Source organism: Bufo gargarizans, chromosome 8, assembly GCF_014858855.1.
Source record: "Bufo gargarizans isolate SCDJY-AF-19 chromosome 8, ASM1485885v1, whole genome shotgun sequence".
Classification (NCBI taxonomy): Eukaryota; Metazoa; Chordata; class Amphibia; order Anura; family Bufonidae; genus Bufo; species Bufo gargarizans.
The window spans coordinates 199,929,441-199,950,929 of NC_058087.1; the positions used below are offsets into that span (position 1 = coordinate 199,929,441).

The following is a 21,489-nucleotide window of genomic DNA, read 5'->3' on the forward strand; positions in this document are numbered from 1 at the left end:
TGTAAGTGTAAAATAGCAGTAGTATTAGACCACTTTTTCACTCCAATTAGAGAATCAAGGCGTAATGGAATTACTTTTGTATAAAACATTGTGAACAACCCTAACCCAATACTATTAGAACACTATTACACCCCAATTACTGAAACAAAGCCCAATAGAATTACTTATCTATAACACAAGGTGTAAAACTAAATACATGTGGACATGACAATAGCAGTAGCATTAGACAGCTTTTTAAAACTAATTAGCGCATCAAGGTGTAATCGAATTGCTTATCTATTAACCAAGGGGACCCTGCACTCTCCCTATACTCTCCCTATAGTGTGGATAAAGTCTCCATATGCTCTCCCTATTATCTCCCTACACTGTCCCTTTGTTGTCCCTGAACTGTTCCAAACTAAAATTTTACAAATAAAGTCTTTCCTAATCACTGTCCCTGCACTAAGTTCACAGTAAAATGGTGGAGACCGGGTAGGATGAGGCTTCTTATAGGTCTGTGACATCACAGGGACTAGCTATCTGCTGATTGGCTGGCTGCATGGCATTATGGGTGTTCCCTCATCCCCCGGCTTCTTACTTTCACTTTGTAACATGTGCAGCAGCCATTTTAGAAAAAATCTAATTCAATACCACGAATCGCCAGAAAATTCAGATTTGCAACAAATCAAATTTTTCCTGAAATTCAGATCAAATTCCACTTCGTCAACTTCGATTCCCTCAACACTAATTACAACCTCCCCAAAAAAAAATTTCCAATTTTTTTTTTAAAGCACACCCATTTACGCTGCATTTTGCTTGAAATATGTTTAATTTATTAGGATTTTATTTCACATAAAAGAGAAAGAAGATGGGTTATCAACACCTGGGTCCATTCAAGACATTATACAAATTTGTTTAAAAAATACATCATTTATTTCCTACCCCATCCTGACCACCACCCCAACCCCCCGTAGCCGCATGTTTTGCTCCGCGTAATAGGGAGATGCAGCGGCTGCCATGGGGGGATCAGGAGCAATGCAGGTTCTGGGGAGTGGGGTAAGTATAAACTATATGAAGTTCCTGGGCATTGGGGGGGAGGATAACCCCTTTAATTCCTACCATATAAACTCGCAGATGTCCATATAAAACCTGGGGCTCTAAGTTTGATGGAATTGATGGCAATATTTTCTCTATTTATCTCTTTTTGCTTTTTGTACTGTTCAAACATGTGACATGTCTATAAAAATCCCTGTAAGTACCTAATAATCTGATAAGACAATGTGAACTGAAATATATCTACATATCTTAGACAATCCCACCAGATCCTCAGTCTAATGGCGGGGAACTACAAAATATCTTATCAAACACCAGGCGTAGCTTAGAATTACCAAGTATGAATACCATGGACATTGCTGGAGAAGTGGACAATGCAACCCACACGGTGATCCAGTAATAAATGCTCATATTATAAGAAGAAAAGAATGACATCATCAAGATATAGGTCACATAAAATGTAATGTAGATGAGAAGAAGAGACACCACAGTCTGTGCAGCCCTCCGATGAGTCCTAATCCGAAAATACTCTTCACTAGACATAGTCTTCTTCATCCGATAAGTGTGTCTACAGAGAGACCAAACTATACAGATTGTGGACACAAGGACAATGACAAAGCACGAATTGCTACTAAAGCCAAGAACAAAAACATTATACATACTGTTTATGTGAAAGGAAACTACTGGACGGGTCTGATTGTGTGATGTGGAGTTGAGAGGTAAGGACCTAAAGATGGTCCACACCAGGGGCAGAGAGCTGGAGAAAGCCACAACCTCAGAGAACACAATGAGCCATGGGACTGCCACATCAATTGTCAGCTTGAGTTTGACAAGATAGGAAGACTTAAAATGAATAATCTTGGCAAAGAAATAAAGACAGAGCCAAGCAGTGAGCCACGAGCTGGAGACGGTCATGAACAGCATCACAGTAAAAACTATGGGAAATACGTAATCCATGAAAAAGAACTGTGGCCAAAAGTATATAAAGAAAATGTAGTTCCAAAAACTGTAGGATAATCCAGTATTGGAGATGCTGAGGGCCACCAAGATCTGGTCAACTGGGTTGAGGAGTTTGCCCTTCAACCAGTCCATGATGTTCACAGTTACAATGAATCCATTGCACAGAATGGAGGCAATGATCAATATGGTGACCACTGACAAGTAGAAGTCCAGAGGATTCATGATATCCTGAGTATCGTGATCATTGAAGGCCATTGTTCTTTACTTCATGTAATTGATTGATGAAATAAGGATGATAATTTCTCTACAGGTTCCTGCCTCTCCTGTAGATGCTGTGAAAGTCCAGGTCTTCAGCTGGTGTAGATTATGTGTCCTTGGGGCACACATTTGAATAGATGCAAACAAATTTCTTTACTTCATTATATTTCACAGTATTTAACCAATAGGATCTTCTGAAAAAAAAAAAAAAAGGTTTAAGCGGTAAACCATGAGCGAAAATATTCGGTGTGCTTCCTCACCCTAAGTAGCCGCTCAATAGTATTGTGATAACTATGATTCAATTAAATTAAATTGCTGCAAATGTAAAAAATATTGTCAATCAGATGTTAAAATGTTAACCTGGACTCATGAATGATCAAGAACTTTCTGATCAAGAACATGTTTATTGGCTCTACAGATCATGTCACCTGAATGCTAGATTTTTCAGTCCATAGAGCACAAGGGGTGATAGATTTACCTATCGTTATTTTAACTTTTCCAACACTAAAACTCAAACCGGATAAATCCATTCTCTGGAAGCGATGTAAAGTCCATAGAATCGAGGACTGAGCCTCTCATTGGAACAGAAACTGAATGAAACAAGTCGTTGATCTCTGACAAGACACGGACTACAGCAGAGATCATCAGTTATAAATCCCTGTGGTTGCATTTGTAGTCCCGGCCACAGAGGAAACTTACAGAATAGTCAATACTAGAGTTTTCAGAAGATCATTGACCCCAAGAGAACCCAAAACCTGTATTGTAGATGCTGATAGAGAATGACTGCAGAGCACACCCTGTCCTGTTATATGTCCTGCACTAGAAATAGAGAAGGAGGTACAGGGCTGAGGAGCACATCCATAATGTCTGAACTACTCATGTGGGGGATCACTAGCAGGTGGATGGAGGTTACCTTCTCATCACTTCTGTATCCTGATTTCTGGAATTACATCAGCCTTATCTTTGCTATATACTATTACATATACATTTATCAAATCTATTGCCCAATGCATTTCTTCAAGAAAATAAGTCTTGTACCTTCACACAACATTTGTATAGTTTTATAAGATATATATATATATTGAGCATCACAAAAATATCTACTGTACAGTCTATTGACATTCACCCCTCATTGCTTCCATGTAAGAACCTGGTAAATGAATGGCAAGGTAACATATCCTTCCAGGCGTCTCTAAGTCTGGGATTGACAAGAATGAGGAGGACAGATTGCACAGGATTGAAGGCGGACATAAGCAGCAGAGTCGCCCAGAATCCTGACTGGAGATGTGGGATAATGGAAAAGTAGAAAATCAACATTAAAGCATAAAAGATTCCATAGAAGAAGAAAAAATATGTCATTCTACGAACCACTCGTAGATATGGAATCAGGCTGCCATTGTCCACTGTTTCCATACTTCTCTCCATCTTAGAACTGTGCCGTTTAACTGTCCATATAATGCACCCGGTGAAGATGACTGCTATCATACAAGGTATGGCAGTAACAATTTGACTAGCATTCATAAATCCTGATTTGTTCTCTGCTAGCACCTTCAGGACAGGTGGAGGACCATCCGTGATGTTTGGGAAATAGGTCTGAGGAGAAATGAGCAGAAAACTGCTCAAGAAGCTGTTGATAAAAGCCATAATTTCAAGAGCCAATATCATCCAAGGAACAATTGATCTGATGTGAAACTTCACCCAAGACAGACAACTGGTCTGTGATATTTTTATGAAATAGAAGGCTCCTAGGCTAGCAGTGAGCCATGCACAAGAGCTGACACTGTAGAGCAGTAATATAATATACATAGAAGACAAGTCATATGTGGATGAGACTCGAAGTCCAATAAACTGATCCAGTAAACCAGCTGATATCAGTATGTTGTAACCTATATTGGAGATGCCGAGGGACACCAGGATTTTATTGCTGGTGCTCATGGTTTTCTGTTTGTAGAAGTCATAGAAGATGACGGACACAATGAACAGATTGAAAAACATTCCTGCTGTTAATTCCACAATGACGGGAGCCAAGACGTTCCGACCATCCTTAGTATTCATCTCAGTATTGTTTCTTTTGAGTCTCACAAAAAGTTTTCTCCACAATTATTAGAAGATCAGAGTTGACTTGCACTTGTCATAACCAGTGATAGTCCACATGTGACAATATCCACTGCACGTGCCACAGGCTCCGGCCGATGTCCTCCACTCACATATTCAGCTCATGTATTTGATTCATTGGTGGCTTCTGTGAAAATTGTGATTCTTTGAGCCACTTTTACTATCTCTGACTGGACGGATGATGAAAGCCCAAGATTTGCCTTCATGCAAATTTATATGCAAATATATATTATAACATGTACAATTTCTGCTGACAAGTTTATATAACAGGTTAAGGATGACAGGTAAAAAGGTTATGCAACATGCGGTCATCATCTCCTACCTTTTCCATACTACAGTCCATGCTCATCACAGGACACATTTTACACATTTTACATTCGTAACACATGAAGACTTCCTGTATAGATAAATGGTAACATTTCACCTATAGCAGTCCTGTATTATAGTATGTGTTCGTTGTTCAGAGTTTAAATAAAACTTGTTGAAAGGCTGCAGCACAGCCAATCAACAAGCGTTTAATCTGTGGGCACTTGGAAGCCATCACAGTCAGGCCTAGTATTGGCATGGCTGTGATTGGCCGGCGCACCATGTGACCATGCATGAATAAATGCTGGATCACATGGTGCGCCGCCATTCTGCTCTGACTAGTGAAGGGACAGGACGCTGCTGCAGGCAGGGAGAGGGTTAAGCTTTTATTTGTTTTAATAAGTCTTTGGGTGACCTGTAGGCATTTATGTGGGTGCAGTACAAGACCTTGGCACCAGTGACACAGAAACACAATACTTAATTCGGCTGTTAATTCTGTGGATGACCTAAAGCCATTATTGGGGTTCCAAACTCAGCATTGTCATCCTTGTTACTGTTATAACAGCCTGTTAATTGCGTCGATGACAAAAAGCTATTGTTTTGTTTAATTGCACCACATTTTCATCTAACTGTTATAGCAGAGTAAATCAGTCTGTTAATTTTGTCGGTGACATGAAACCATTTTCTGGGGTGCAAAACATCTCATTTGCACCCGTGACACAGAAATACAAGGAGCATAAACTAGGGGACGTGGTCGTGGTGCTGCTGCTGTTGGTGGTGGTGAAGCTCCTGCTGTAGGGTGAGGACATTGTCAATCTGTGCCAGCTACGCACCCAAATGAAACACCTTCTTGTGGTGCACGCAAACGACAGGAGGTTCTGCTTCATTTTGTAGGCCTAAATATCGCTCTACGAATGGTTAGGCCAGTACAGGTAGAGGCAGTAGTAGATTGGATGGATGAGAGTGTCTCCAGTTCCTTCACATTGTCTTCCACCCGGTCCCCTGCTGAAAGCGCTGAATTGGCGCTGGCGGCCCACGGGCATGCGTCTCCCACCTCAACTCCTGCTGAGCCCCAAGTCATGCAGCAGTCACTTATGCTTTTTGATGACTCTGTTGGCAGGGGTTCCGTGGACCATCCACCTAGCCCTGCCCCAGAAGTGACAGAGATTGAGTACACTGATGCCCAACCACTTATGTTTTAGGATGAGGACTTGGGAGGACCACCGCAGTGCATCTCTGCTGATGACCACAAAACACAGGTGTCAATTGCTGCGGCTTTCTGCATTGTACAGACTGACCATGAAGGCAGGGGTGAGGATTGGGTGAAAGATGATGTGAAGGATGAAAAGGTCCTAGGCCTCACATGGCATCCAAGTCATCAGAGAGACGTGTGCAGTTCAGAGGAAGAGGTGGGGGGGCACCAGCCGCACAGCTAAAGAGGTAGAAGGGTGCAAAATTAGAGGAGCCGGCCCCCAGCCAGTATGTCTGCCCAGGGACAGAGCACACCAAAGCCAGCTCAAAGGAGTTCTCTGGCATTGCAGTTCTTCAGACAAAGTTCTGACGACAAGTTACGGGTCGTTTGCACACTGTGCAATCAGAGCCTGACAAGGCATAAATGTTCTAAACCTTAGCACCACCTGCATGACTAGGCAAAAACATGAGCTGCAGTGGAGTAGACACCTGAAAAACCATGAAATATCTGAGACTCCTGCTGCTCCCTCTTCTGCTGCGGTCTTCAACCCACTCTGGAGCGACAGGACCACCTGGCACCTTGAAAAGTGAGGATGTGACAGCAAAACCAGCACCACCACCACCAGCAGTGTCACCGAGCATCTCCACACTGTCCCTCGGAAGTGTTCAATTGCCCATCCCCCAAACACTGGAGAGAAAGAGGAAGTAAGTGTGCGCTGCGTAACGCTATCACTGGTAAGGCCTACATAACCAGCAATACGTGGACTAGTAAGCACAGGCAAGGATGTTATATCTCCCTAACTATCCACTGGGTAAATGTAGTGGCGGCTGGGCCTGAGGCAGATAGTAGTTTGGTGGATTGATGGACATTTCTCAGTGCCTCCTGTTGCCTCCTCCTACTCCGTTTCGTCCTCTAGTTTCTCCTCTATCGCCTCCTCATCACGTCAGCTCAACACCTGCACCACCAACTCTATGGGGAAACGACAGCAGGCTGTTTTGAATCTCATCTGTCTACAGGAAAAAAAAAAACACCACGCAGGAGCTGTGGATGGACATGGAAGAACAGACCGATGAGTGGTTGGTGCCACTGACCCTCAAGCCCGGCCTGGTGGTGTGCGACAACGAAATCTCTTAGAAGCTCTGGGACTAGCCGTTTTGACACACATCCCTTGCCTGGTGCATGTGCTGAGCTTGGTGGTGCAGAGGTTCATGAAAAATTACCCCGATATGTCAGAGCTTCTGCAGAAAGTGCGGGCCGTCTGTGTGCGCTTTCGGCGTTCTCACCCTGCTGCTGCTCGCCTATCAGTGCTGCAGTGTAACTTCGGCCTTCCCGCTCACCGCCCTATATGCGACGTGCCCACCAGGTGGAACTCCACCTTACACATGCTGGAGAGACTGTGCGAGCAGCAGCAGGCCATAGTGGAGTTTCAGCTGCAGCACGCACGGGTGAGTTGCACTGAAGAACAGCACCACTTCACCACCATCGAGCGGGCCTCCATGCAGGAAGTGTGTGCCGTCTTGTGCTATTTAGAGTACTCCACCAACAAGGCCAGCACCGTTGACGCCGTCTTCAGCGTTACTATCCCATTTTATTGTCTCCTTAAAGAGGAACTTTCATGAGAAAAAAGAGTCAGAACTTCTTACATTACCATAACGGGCAATTCTCGCGAGAACTTGAGCTCCTTCTCCCTGGCTAAGAGCGGGGCGCTTGGATTGGATGCGCTCGCTCCCAGGGAGAAGATAACCGCGCCCATTATAACCTGAAAAGTAAACGCCTACTATAACTTAGGCGCCTCATTTGCATATGAGGCGACCGACCAGCGCGGAGAAAAGCGGGCGAACGGGGGGTCCATTTGAAAAAAAAAGGTGTACTGACATCTGTGGCAGCAGCCCGTTATGGTAATGTAAGAAGTTCTGACTCTTTTTTCTCATGAAAGGTCCTCTTTAAAGAAAAGCTTTGGGCGATGATGGATGAGGATGTGGCACAGAAGGAAGAGGAGGAGGAAGAGGGATCATTCCCATGGTTATCAGGCCAGTTGTCCACAGTAGGGTCAGAGGGTGGGTTACTGCTCCAACAGTGGCCAGATACTCAACTGTCCAGTCAGGGCACAGTTGTGGAGGATGAGGAGAATGATGATGATGAGGATCCCCGTTCACAGCAGGGTGGCACCTAAATCAGTACACGGGTATTAATGGAGCATGGCTGGGGGGATTTAGAGGACACTGACAAAACACCTCCGACCGAGGACAGCTTATTGTTGCATCTGGGCAGCCTGGCACACATTAGTGACTACATGCTGCAGTGTCTGCGCAATGACCGCCAAGTTATCCTCATTCTTAACAGTGCTCATTACTAGTGATGAGCGGCAGGGGCTATATTCGAATTTGTGATATTTCACGAATAATTGGGCGTGTTTTTCTTGATTGCGGAAATCGGCAATGTAATATTCGCGGAATGCTTGCGAAATACAGGCGTGGGTCACTTTTGCTACATTTTCCAAGCTGCTAGAAGTTTCCTGAGACTGGAGAAAATGGTTGGCAGTACATTACAATAGCTTTATATATAGTTAGAGTGCTCCAATATATTCGCAATTGCGCTAATCGGCAATTAATTATGCAAATATATCAGGAATCAGCAACCTTCCCAGCATGCTCCATTCATTTTGATGAGAGTTCTTAGAAGAGCAGAGCAAGTATGCATGTTGGGAGTTGTAGTTTCACAACAGCTGGAGTGCCGGAGGTTGCTGATCCCTGTCATATATCACCATTACACATGCCTAATGCTAGAAGCTGTGACTCCATAACTTCATGCAGCTCGCAGGCCCCTGAATATGGCTCCTCAGTTGTTTGCAGGGCCTGATACTATTGTACCCAGTGACACTGGGGATGTCATAGCATTAGCATTAGAACTTCAATCAAAACTAAGAGCCATTTCCTAGGCCATACCTTTTGTAGATTGTTACCCTTTAAATACCTTAACACTTCTGGCTATATCGGAAAGTGTCTCACATTTTAGAAGAGGTCATGGACCTTGTTTCACTGAGAATTCTGGGATTAAGGAATAAGGTAGGCTTTACATAAATTACATTATATATACCGCGGTCCCTCAAGTTATAATATTAATTGGTTCCAGGACGACCATTGTATATTGAAACCATTGTAAGTTGAGTAATTGATTCCAAAGCCCCAAAATGTCATCCAAGATAAGAGAAAGTGAATATTTAAGACAAATAAGCAGATAACTAAGAGAGATAAAACAAGTCCTTACATATAACAGTCAGGGACAGCTGATAACTAGCAACTAGGGATGAGCGAACCCGAACTGTATAGTTCGGGTTCGTACCGAATTTTGGGGTGTCCGTGACACGGACCCGAACCCGAACATTTTCGTAAAAGTCCGGGTTCGGTGTTCGGCGCTTTCTTGGCGCTTTTTGAAAGGCTGCAAAGCAGCCAATCAACAAGCGTCATACTACTTGCCCCAAGAGGCCGTCACAGCCATGCCTACTATTGGCATGGCTGTGATTGGCCAGAGCACCATGTGACCCAGCCTCTATTTAAGCTGGAGTCACATAGCGCCGCCCGTCACTCTGCTCTGATTAGCGTAGGGAGAGGTTGCGGCTGCGACAGTAGGGCGAGATTAGGCAGATTAACTCCTCCAAAACACTTACTGAAGTGATCGATCTACAGCTGTGTATCATTCAACTTCTGCTATTTAATTGCTCACTGTTTTTAGGCTGCCCAGAGCGTTTTTCAGTCACTTTTTTCTGGGGTGATCGGCGGCCATTTTGTGTCTTGTGGTGCGCCAGCACAAACTGACACCAAGTGCATTTAACCATCAATAGTGTGGTTATTTTTTTGCTATATCCTACATCAGGGGCTTGGCTGTGCTTGCTATTTTATTGAGGGGTGAAATACAATTGCCAAAATAGCAGTACCCTAAATCTGGTGTTTCAGCTGAGGCCAGCCAATTGTAATACTGTCTGCTGTCTGGCAAAGGATAGATTTTTGTTCTGGGTTGAAATACAATTCCCAACTTAGCAATTCCCTAAATCAGGCCAAGTTTAAATCGATCCATAAAAGGGTATATTAGATTGAAGGTGCAGATAGTGTCATCCTCAATAACTTCACACGCTACTGTGCATTTCCAAGTCTAATTCTGTCCGCAAACGTATACCTGTCACCCAGCGCCTAAATACTAGGCCTCTCTCCTCTGTCTGGGTGCCGGGGCCTAAAATATCTGACAAATATCTGACAATGGACTCTTACAGTGGTGGCTGACGTGAAGCCTGATTCTCTGCTATGACATGAAGACTGATTCTCTGCTGACATGAAGCCAGATCCTCTGTTACGGGACCTCTCTCCTCTGCCTGTGTGTGTGCTGGGCCTAAATATCTGACAATGGACTGTTGCAGTGGTGGCTGACGTGAAGCCTGATTCTCTGCTATGACATGAAGACTGATTCTCTGCTGACATGAAGCCAGATCCTCTGTTACGGGACCTCTCTCCTCTGCCTGGGTGCCTGGGCCTAAATATCTGACAATGGACTGTTGCAGTGGTGGCTGACGTGAAGCCTGATTCTCTGCTATGACATGAAGACTGATTCTCTGCTGACATGAAGCCAGATCCTCTGTTACGGGACCTCTCTCCTCTGCCTGGGTGCCAGGGCCAAAATATCTAACAATGGCCTGTTCCAGTGGTGGGTGACGTGAAGCCTGATTCTCTGCTATGGGACCTCTCTCCAATTGATATTGGTAAATTTTTATTTATTTTATTTTTATTTTAATACATTTCCCTATCCACATTTGTTTGCAGGGGATTTACCTACATGTTGCTGCCTTTTGCAGCCCTCTAGCCCTTTCCTGGGCTGTTTTACAGCCTTTTTAGTGCCGAAAAGTTCGGGTCCCCATTGACTTCAATGGGGTTCAGGTTCGGAACGAAGTTCGGGTCGGGTTCGGATCCCAAACCCGAACATTTCCGGGAAGTTCGGCCGAATTTCTCGAACCCGAACATCCAGGTGTTCGCTCAACTCTAAACTAATCCTGCTATTATACCAGAGAAGTGGCCTTGATTGGTTGGATCAGAGTCTGAGACATTGTATGTTGAGTCTGGTTTCAACTTATGATGGGTCAGAAAAGATGGTAAATAGTGAAAATATTGTATCCTGAGGCTATTGCATCTTGAAGGATCACTGTATAGCTCTTTGATAAATACATAGACAATTATACTTTTGATCTTCCTGTCCCCTTCTAAAGGTTGTCGGTGTGCAGTAGGCAAGTAGCGTTATCTCAACACTTAGAGATGTGGCCTGGTACCAGGTACCAGCCCCGATAACTGTAGAAGAACGAGGGCCTGGATATGCGCACTAACTGCATTACCATGAATATAACTACATGTAAAGGGAATAATTTAAAGGAAAATAACTACTAAATACAAACCTCGCCACACAGACTTTCACTCGACAGAAACTGTCTTAGAATTGACCAAAGTCAAGGTCGTAGAATGTAGATGTCATGACATGGAAGATCAATCATTACTGAAATCTAAACCTGGGTCTTCACATTACATAGGACATCAATCACACCGGCAGTGTCACTTACAAATTAACTGGAATGAATGGATTCAAATGTTCTTCTGGAAAGGAACCTGCGGATTTGTTAGGAAAAGATTATCCAGTCAAATTTGGAAAAGTTTGAAATAAACACATTTTTCTTTGCAAATCACTGTCACAGGCGTGTGCCGGCGGGAGCTCGAAATACACAGAGAAAACAGCAAGGTGTGATTGATAGCCAACATCATGACTCCAACTAAAGGTAAAGCGAGAGGAGGAGACATCAGCTCCACTATTATGTGATCTGAACATACATTATTTTTCCAAGGGGCTGTATCACCATAAATGTTATTCAACATAAAAAACAACAAACTGTTGTAATTTATTTTCTGTTACAAAAATACTCCAGCTGTTGGATTCTCTCTTCACTTATTGTAGTGGCTCCCTCTGGTGTTTAATCTTTATAATATTGTGCTACTGAGGTGGTCACACATGCTCAGTTCCATTCTTCAATTGCCACCACCCATGTCTACTGGTAGAAGTTGTAAAAGCTACGAAAGAGAACTGCAGCAGAAAGGACACCCCTCTGAGAAAAGACATGCCCCATGAGAAACGACACTCCCCATGAGAAACGACACTCCCCATGAGAAAGGACACACCCATGAGCAGCAGTAGAAATGACATGGACACTGAGAAAGGACACGCCCCTGAGCTTCCAGTCTCAAAAGAATCTGGAGAGATCTTCGGTATACAGGGAGTGCAGAATTATTAGGCAAGTTGTATTTTTGAGGATTCATTTTATTATTGAACGACAACCATGTTCTCAATGAACCCAAAAAACTCATTAATATCAAAGCTTAATATTTTTGGAAGTAGTTTTTAGTTTGTTTTTAGTTTTAGCTATTTTAGGGGGATATCTGTGTGTGCAGGTGACTATTACTGTACATAATTATTAGGCAACTTAACAAAAAACAAATATATACCCATTTCAATTATTTATTTTTACCAGTGAAACCAATATAACATCTCAACATTCACAAATATACATTTCTGACATTCAAAAACAAAACAAAAACAAATCAGTGACCAATATAGCCACCTTTCTTTGCAAGGACACTCAAAAGCCGCCATCCATGGATTATATCAGTGTTTTGAACTGTTCACCATCAACATTGCGTGCAGCAGCAACCACAGCCTCCCAGACACTGTTCAGAGAGGTGGACTGTTTTCCCTCCTTGTAAATCTCACATTTGATGATGGACCACAGGTTCTCAATGGGGTTCAGATCAGGTGAACAAGGAGGCCATGTCATTAGATTTTCTTCTTTTATACCCTTTCTTGCCAGCCACGCTGTGGAGTACTTGGACGCGTGTGGTGGAGCATTGTCCTGCATGAAAATCATGTATTTCTTACCTTGCAGACTTCTTCCTGTACCACTGCTTGAAGAAGGTGTCTTCCAGAAACTGGCAGTAGGACTGGGAGTTGAGCTTGACTCCATCCTCAACCCGAAAAGGCCCCACAAGCTCATCTTTCATGATACCAGCCCAAACCAGTACTCCACCTCCACCTTGCTGGCGTCTGAGTCGGACTGGAGCTCTCTGCCCTTTACCAATCCAGCCACGGGCCCATCCATCTGGCCCATCAAGACTCACTCTCATTTCATCAGTCCATAAAACCTTAGAAAAATCAGTCTTGAGATATTTCTTGGCCCAGTCTTGACGTTTCAGCTTGTGTGTCTTGTTCAGTGGTGGTCGTCTTTCAACCTTTCTTACCTTGGCCATGTCTCTGAGTATTGCACACCTTGTGCTTTTGGGCACTCCAGTGATGTTGCAGCTCTGAAATATGGCCAAACTGGTGGCAAGTGGCATCTTGGCAGCTGCACGCTTGACTTTTCTCAGTTCATGGGCAGTTATTTTGCGCCTTGGTTTTTCCACACGCTTCTTGCGACCCTGTTGACTATTTTGAATGAAACGCTTGATTGTTCGATGATCGCGCTTCAGAAGCTTTGCAATTTTAAGAGTGCTGCATCCCTCTGCAAGATATCTCACTATTTTTGACTTTTCTGAGCCTGTCAAGTCCTTCTTTTGACCCATTTTGCCAAAGGAAAGGAAGTTGCCTAATAATTATGCACACCTGATATAGGGTGTTGATGTCATTAGACCACACCCCTTCTCATTACAGAGATGCACATCACCTAATATGCTTAATTGGTAGTAGGCTTTCGAGCCTATACAGCTTGGAGTAAGACAACATGCAGAAAGAGGATGATGTGGTCAAAATACTCATTTGCCTAATAATTCTGCACTCCCTGTATGGCTGGTCCTAGCTTTATTAGAGATTGTTATGTATTATATGATGCCTGATTTTCTTGTTTTATATCAGTCATGGCAGAAACCCTTTATTTCATGAAAATGAATTGTGAAACTTTTTCGAGCCACATGTACATTTAATAGTGTAGCTGTATCTATGTATCATGGAGCCTGGAAATTAGTAATAGGAAAATCCAATATTTGCCACAACCTAGTGGTTTCTTCAGTAGACTTCAGGGAACCTACAGGATATACCGATCATATCATCATACCTTATATCATGTCATTATACCCTATATCATGTCATCATACCCTATATCATGTCATCATACCTTATATCATGTCATCATACCTTATATCATGTCATCATACCCTATATCATGTCATTATACCCTATATCATGTCATTATACCCTATATCATGTCATCATACCCTATATCATGTCATCATACCTTGTGTCATGTCATCATACCCTGTGTCATGTCATCATACCCTATATCATGTCATCATACCCTATATCATGTCATCATACCTTGTGTCATGTCATCATACCCTGTGTCATGTCATCATTCCTTTTATCAAATCATCATACCCTATATCATGTCATCATACCCTGTGTCATATCATCATTCCTTATATCATATCATCATACCCTGTGTCATATCATCATACCCTGTGTCATATCATCATTCCTTATATCATATCATCATACCCTGTGTCATGTCATCATTCCTTATATCATGTCATCATACCCTGTGTCATGTCATCATACCCTGTGTCATGTCATCATACCCTGTGTCCTACCATCATACCCTGTGTCATGTCATCATTCCTTATACCATGTCATCATACCCTATATCATGTCATCATACCCTGAGTCATACCATCATACCCTGTGTCATGTCATCATACCTTATATTGTCATCATACCCTATATCATGTCATCATACCCTGAGTCATACCATCATACCCTGTGTCATGTCATCATACCCTGTGTCATGTCATCATACCTTATATCATATCATCATACCCTGTGTCATGTCATCATTCCTTATATCATGTCATCATACCCTATATCATGTCATCATACCCTGTGTCATATCATCATTCCTTATATCATATCATCATACCCAGTGTCATGTCATCATTCCTTATATCATGTCATCATTAGAGTTGAGCGAACACCTGGATGTTCGGGTTCGAGAAGTTCGGCCGAACATCCCGGAAATGTTCGGGTTCGGGATCCGAACCCGATCCGAACTTCGTCCCGAACCCGAACCCCATTGAAGTCAATGGGGACCCGAACTTTTCGGCACTAAAAAGGCTGTAAAACAGCCCAGGAAAGAGCTAGAGGGCTGCAAAAGGCAGCAACATGTAGGTAAATCCCCTGCAAACAAATGTGGATAGGGAAATGAATTAAAATAAAAATTAAATAAATAAAAATTAACCAAAATCAATTGGAGAGAGGTTCCATAGCAGAGAATCTGGCTTCCCGTCACCCACCACTGGAACAGTCCATTCTCAGATATTTAGGCCCCGGCACCCAGGCAGAGGAGAGAGGTCCCGTAACAGAGAATCTGTCTTCATGTCAGCAGAGAATTAGTCTGCATGTCATAGCAGAGAATGAGGCTTCACGTCAGCCACCACTGCAACAGTCCATTGGCATATATTTAGGCCCAGCACACACACAGGCAGAGGAGAGAGGTCCCGTAACAGAGAATCTGGCTTCATGTCAGCAGAGAATCAGTCTGCATGTCATAGCAGAGAATCAGGCTTCACGTCAGCCACCACTGCAACAGTCCATTGTCATAAATTTAGGCCCAGCACCCAGGCAGAGGAGAGAGGTCCCGTAACAGAGAATCTGGCTTCATGTCAGCAGAGAATCAGTCTTCATATCATAGCAGAGAATCAGGCTTCACGTCACCCACCACTGTAAGAGTCAATTTTCATAAATTTAGGCCCAGAACCCAGGCAGAGGAGAAAGGTCCCGTAACAGACAATCTGGCTTCATGTCAGCAGAGAATCAGTCTTCATATCATAGCAGAGAATCAGGCTTCACGTCACCCACCACTGTAAGAGTCAATTTTCATAAATTTAGGCCCAGAACCCAGGCAGAGGAGAAAGGTCCCGTAACAGACAATCTGGCTTCATGTCAGCAGAGAATCAGTCTTCATATCATAGCAGAGAATCAGGCTTCACGTCACCCACCACTGTAAGAGTCAATTTTCATAAATTTAGGCCCAGAACCCAGGCAGAGGAGAAAGGTCCCGTAACAGACAATCTGGCTTCATGTCAGCAGAGAATCAGTCTTCATATCATAGCAGAGAATCAGGCTTCACGTCACCCACCACTGTAAGAGTCAATTTTCATAAATTTAGGCCCAGAACCCAGGCAGAGGAGAAAGGTCCCGTAACAGACAATCTGGCTTCATGTCAGCAGAGAATCAGTCTTCATATCATAGCAGAGAATCAGGCTTCACGTCACCCACCACTGTAAGAGTCAATTTTCATAAATTTAGGCCCAGAACCCAGGCAGAGGAGAAAGGTCCCGTAACAGACAATCTGGCTTCATGTCAGCAGAGAATCAGTCTTCATATCATAGCAGAGAATCAGGCTTCACGTCACCCACCACTGTAAGAGTCAATTTTCATAAATTTAGGCCCAGAACCCAGGCAGAGGAGAAAGGTCCCGTAACAGACAATCTGGCTTCATGTCAGCAGAGAATCAGTCTTCATATCATAGCAGAGAATCAGGCTTCACGTCACCCACCACTGTAAGAGTCAATTTTCATAAATTTAGGCCCAGAACCCAGGTAGAGGAGAAAGGTCCCGTAACAGACAATCTGGCTTCATGACAGCAGAGAATCAGTCTGCATGTCATAGCAGAGAATCAGGCTTCACGTCAGCCACCACTGCAACAGTCCATTGTCATAAATTTAGGCCCAGCACCCAGGCAGAGGAGAGAGGTCCCGTAACAGACAATCTGGCTTCATGTCAGCAGAGAATTAGTCTGCATGTCATAGCAGAGAATGAGGCTTCACGTCACCCACCACTGCAACAGTCCATTGGCATATATTCAGGCCCAGCACCCAGGCAGAGGAGAGAGGTCCCGTAACAGAGGATCTGGCTTCATGTCAGCAGAGAATCAGTCTGCATGTCATAGCAGAGAATGAGGCTTCACGTCAGCCACCACTGCAACAGTCCATTGGCATATATTTAGGCCCAGCACACACACAGGCAGAGGAGAGAGGTCCCGTAACAGACAATCTGGCTTCATGTCAGCAGAGAATTAGTCTGCATGTCATAGCAGAGAATGAGGCTTCACGTCACCCACCACTGCAACAGTCCATTGGCATATATTCAGGCCCAGCACCCAGGCAGAGGAGAGAGGTCCCGTAACAGAGGATCTGGCTTCATGTCAGCAGAGAATCAGTCTGCATGTCATAGCAGAGAATCAGGCTTCACGTCAGCCACCACTGCAACAGTCCATTGTCATAAATTTAGGCCCAGCACCCAGGCAGAGGAGAGAGGTCCCGTAACAGAGGATCTGGCTTCATGTCAGCAGAGAATCAGTCTGCATGTCATAGCAGAGAATCAGGCTTCACGTCAGCCACCACTGCAACAGTCCATTGTCATAAATTTAGGCCCAGCACCCAGGCAGAGGAGAGAGGTCCCGTAACAGACAATCTGGCTTCATGTCAGCAGAGAATTAGTCTGCATGTCATAGCAGAGAATCAGGCTTCATGTCAGCCACCACTGCAACAGTCCATTGGCATATATTTAGGCCTAGCACACAGGCAGAGGAGAGGTTCATTCAACTTTGGGTAGCATCGCAATATAATGGTAAAATGAAAATAAAAATAGGATTGAATGAGGAAGTGCCCTGGAGTCCAATAATATATGGTTATGGGGAGGTAGTTAATGTCTAATCTGGACAAGGGACGGACAGGTCCTGTGGGATCCATGCCTGGTTCATTTTTATGAACGTCAGCTTGTCCACATTGGCTGTAGACAGGCGGCTGCGTTTGTCTGTAATGACGCCCCCTGCCGTGCTGAATACACGTTCAGACAAAACGCTGGCTGCCGGGCAGGCCAGCACCTCCAAGGCATAAAAGGCTAGCTCTGGCCACGTGGACAATTTAGAGACCCAGAAGTTGAATGGGGCCGAACCATCAGTCAGTACGTGGAGGGGTGTGCACACGTACTGTTCCACCATGTTAGTGAAATGTTGCCTCCTGCTAACACGTTGCGTATCAGGTGGTGGTGCAGTTAGCTGTGGCGTGTTGACAAAAGTTTTCCACATCTCTGCCATGCTAACCCTGCCCTCAGAGGAGCTGGCCGTGACACAGCTGCCTTGGCGACCTCTTGCTCCTCCTCTGCCTTGGCCTTGGGCTTCCACTTGTTCCCCTGTGACATTTGGGAATGCTCTCAGTAGCGCGTCTACCAACGTGCGCTTGTACTCGCGCATCTTCCTATCACGCTCCAGTGCAGGAAGTAAGGTGGGCACATTGTCTTTGTAGCGTGGATCCAGCAGGGTGGCAACCCAGTAGTCCGCACAGGTTAAAATGTGGGCAACTCTGCTGTCGTTGCGCAGGCACTGCAGCATGTAGTCGCTCATGTGTGCCAGGCTGCCCAGGGGTAAGGACAAGCTGTCCTCTGTGGGAGGCGTATCGTCATCGTCCTGCCTTTCCCCCCAGCCACGCACCAGTGATGGACCCGAGCTGCGTTGGGTGCCACCCCGCTGTGACCATGCTTCATCCTCATCCTCCTCCACCTCCTCCTCATCCTCGTCCTCCTCGTCCTCCAGTAGTGGGCCCTGGCTGGCCACATTTGTACCTGGCCTCTGCTGTTGCAAAAAACCTCCCTCTGAGTCACTTCAAAGAGACTGGCCTGAAAGTGCTAAAAATGACCCCTCTTCCTCATCCTCCTCCTCCTCCTCCTGGGCCACCTCCTGTTCCATCATCGCCCTAAGTGTTTTCTCAAGGAGACATAGAAGTGGTATTGTAACGCTGATAACGGTGTCATCGCCACTGGCCATGTTGGTGGAGTACTCGAAACAGCGCAACAGGGCACACAGGTCTCGCATGGAGGCCCAGTCATTGGTGGTGAAGTGGTGCTGTTCTGTAGTGCGACTGACCCGTGCGTGCTGCAGCTGAAACTCCACTATGGCCTGCTGCTGCTCGCACAGTCTGTCCAGCATGTGCAAGGTGGAGTTCCACCTGGTGGGCACGTCGCATATGAGGCGGTGAGCGGGAAGGCCGAAGTTACGCTGTAGCGCAGACAGGCGAGCAGCGGCAGGATGTGAACGCCGGAAGCGCGAACAGACGGCCCGCACTTTATGCAGCAGCTCTGACATGTCGGGGTAGTTGTGAATGAACTTCTGCACCACCAAATTCAGCACATGCGCCAAGCAAGGGATGTGCGTCAAATTGGCTAGTCCCAGAGCTGCAACGAGATTTCGCCCATTATCACACACCACCAGGCCGGGCTTGAGGCTCACCGGCAGCAACCACTCGTCGGTCTGTTGTTCAATACCCCGCCACAACTCCTGTGCGGTGTGGGGCCTGTCCCCCAAACATATGAGTTTCAGAATGGCCTGCTGACGTTTACCCCGGGCTGTGCTGAAGTTGGTGGTGAAGGTGTGTGGCTGACTGGATGAGCAGGTGGAAGAAGAGGAGGAGGAAGCCGAGAAGGAGGAGGTGGCAACAGGAGGCAAAGAATGTTGCCCTGCGATCCTTGGCGGCGGCAGGACGTGCGCCAAACAGCTCTCCGCCTGGGGCCCAGCTGCCACTACATTTACCCAGTGTGCAGTTAGGGAGATATAGCGTCCCTGGCCGTGCTTACTGGTCCACGTATCTGTGGTTAGGTGGACCTTGCTACAGATGGCGTTGCGCAGTGCACACTTGATTTTATGGGATACTTGGTTGTGCAGGGAAGGCACGGCTCTCTTGGAGAAGTAGTGCCGGCTGGGAACAACATACTGTGGGACAGCAAGCGACATGAGCTGTTTGAAGCTGTCTGTGTCCACCAGCCTAAATGACAGCATTTCATAGGCCAGTAGTTTAGAAATGCTGGCATTCAGGGCCAGGGATCGAGGGTGGCTAGGTGGGAATTTACGCTTTCTATCAAATGTTTGTGAGATGGAGAGCTGAACGCTGGCGTGTGACATGGTTGAGACGCTTGGTGACGGAGGTGGTGGTGGTGGTGTTGGTGGTACATCCCCTGTTTGCTGGGCGGCAGGTGCCAACGTTCCTCCAGAGGCGGAGGAAGAGGCCGAGGCGGCAGCAGCAGAATAGGCCGAGGCGGCAGCAGCAGAAGAGGTAGCAGGGGGAGCCTGAGTGACTTCCTTGGTTTTAAGGTGTTTACTCCACTGCAGTTCATGCTTTGCATGCAGGTGCCTGGTCATGCAGGTTGTGCTCAGGTTCAGAACGTTAATGCCTCGCTTCAGGCTCTGATGGCACAGCGTGCAAACCACTCGGGTCTTGTCGTCAGCACATTGTTTGAAGAAGTGCCATGCCAGGGAACTCCTTGAAGCTGCCTTTGGGGTGCTCGGTCCCAGATGGCGGCGGTCAGTAGCAGGCGGAGTCTCTTGGCGGCGGGTGTTCTGCTTTTGCCCACTGCTCCCTCTTTTGCTACGCTGTTGGCTCGGTCTCACCACTGCCTCTTCCTCCGAACTGTGAAAGTCAGTGGCACGACCTTCATTCCATGTGGGGTCTAGGACCTCATCGTCCCCTGCATCGTCTTCCACCCAGTCTTGATCCCTGACCTCCTGTTCAGTCTGCACACTGCAGAAAGACGCAGCAGTTGGCACCTGTGTTTCGTCATCATCAGAGACGTGCTGAGGTGGTATTCCCATGTCCTCATCATCAGGAAACATAAGTGGTTGTGCGTCAGTGCATTCTATGTCTTTCACCGCTGGGGAAGGGCTAGGTGGATGCCCTTGGGAAACCCTGCCAGCGGAGTCTTCAAACAGCATAAGAGACTGCTGCATAACTTGAGGCTGAGACAGTTTCCCTGGTATGCATGGGGGTGATGTGACAGACTGATGGGGTGGGTTTTCAGGCGCCATCTGTGCGCTTTCTGCAGAAGACTGGGTGGGAGATAATGTGAACGTGCTGGATCCACTGTCGGCCACCCAATTGACTAATGCCTGTACCTGCTCAGGCCTTACCATCCTTAGAACGGCATTGGGCCCCACCATATATCGCTGTAAATTCTGGCGGCTACTGGGACCTGAGGTAGTTGGTACACTAGGACGTGTGGATGTGGCAGAACGGCCACGTCCTCTCCCAGCACCAGAGGGTCCACTAACACCACCACGACCATGTCCACGTCCGCGTCCCTTACTAGATGTTTTTCTCATTGTTATGGTTCACCACAACAACAAATATATTATTTGGCCCAATGTATTGTATTCAAATTCAGCGGGATATAAATTTGAGGCCTAGTATTTAGGCGCTGGGTGACCGGTATGGATTTAGTGACAGAATTAGACTTGGAAATGCACAGAAGCGTGTGTGTGAAGTTATTCTGAATGACCCAATGTGCACCTTGAATATTATATACCCTTTTAGGGATAGATTTCAAATAGCTCTGATATAGCAGAAACCACTAAATTATGAAATTGCTAAATTGGGAATTGTACTTCAACCCAGAACAAAAAATGTGCTTTGACGGGCACTAAATAACTTTCCCAGCCACAACAGGACAGCGGTAACGAGAGATTTAGAGGGAATTAAATTTGAGGCCTAGTATTTAGGCGCTGGGTGACA

At 45.6% G+C, this 21,489-nt stretch overlaps 1 protein-coding gene across 1 annotated transcript; it reads right to left on the reverse strand.

The window, feature by feature from the left end:
• Positions 1-1,305: 1,305 nt before the first annotated feature.
• Positions 1,306-2,247, reverse strand: LOC122945567 (taste receptor type 2 member 40-like). The gene has a single exon (XM_044304633.1). It carries the CDS (start codon positions 2,245-2,247, stop codon positions 1,306-1,308), a length of 942 nt encoding a protein of 313 aa, XP_044160568.1.
• Positions 2,248-21,489: the final 19,242 nt, after the last annotated feature.

What these genes read in the sequence shown, in the direction of transcription:
- LOC122945567 (XM_044304633.1), bottom strand. Translation starts at nt 2,247, where the DNA reads ATGGCCTTCAATGATCACGATACTCAGGATATCATGAATCCTCTGGAC.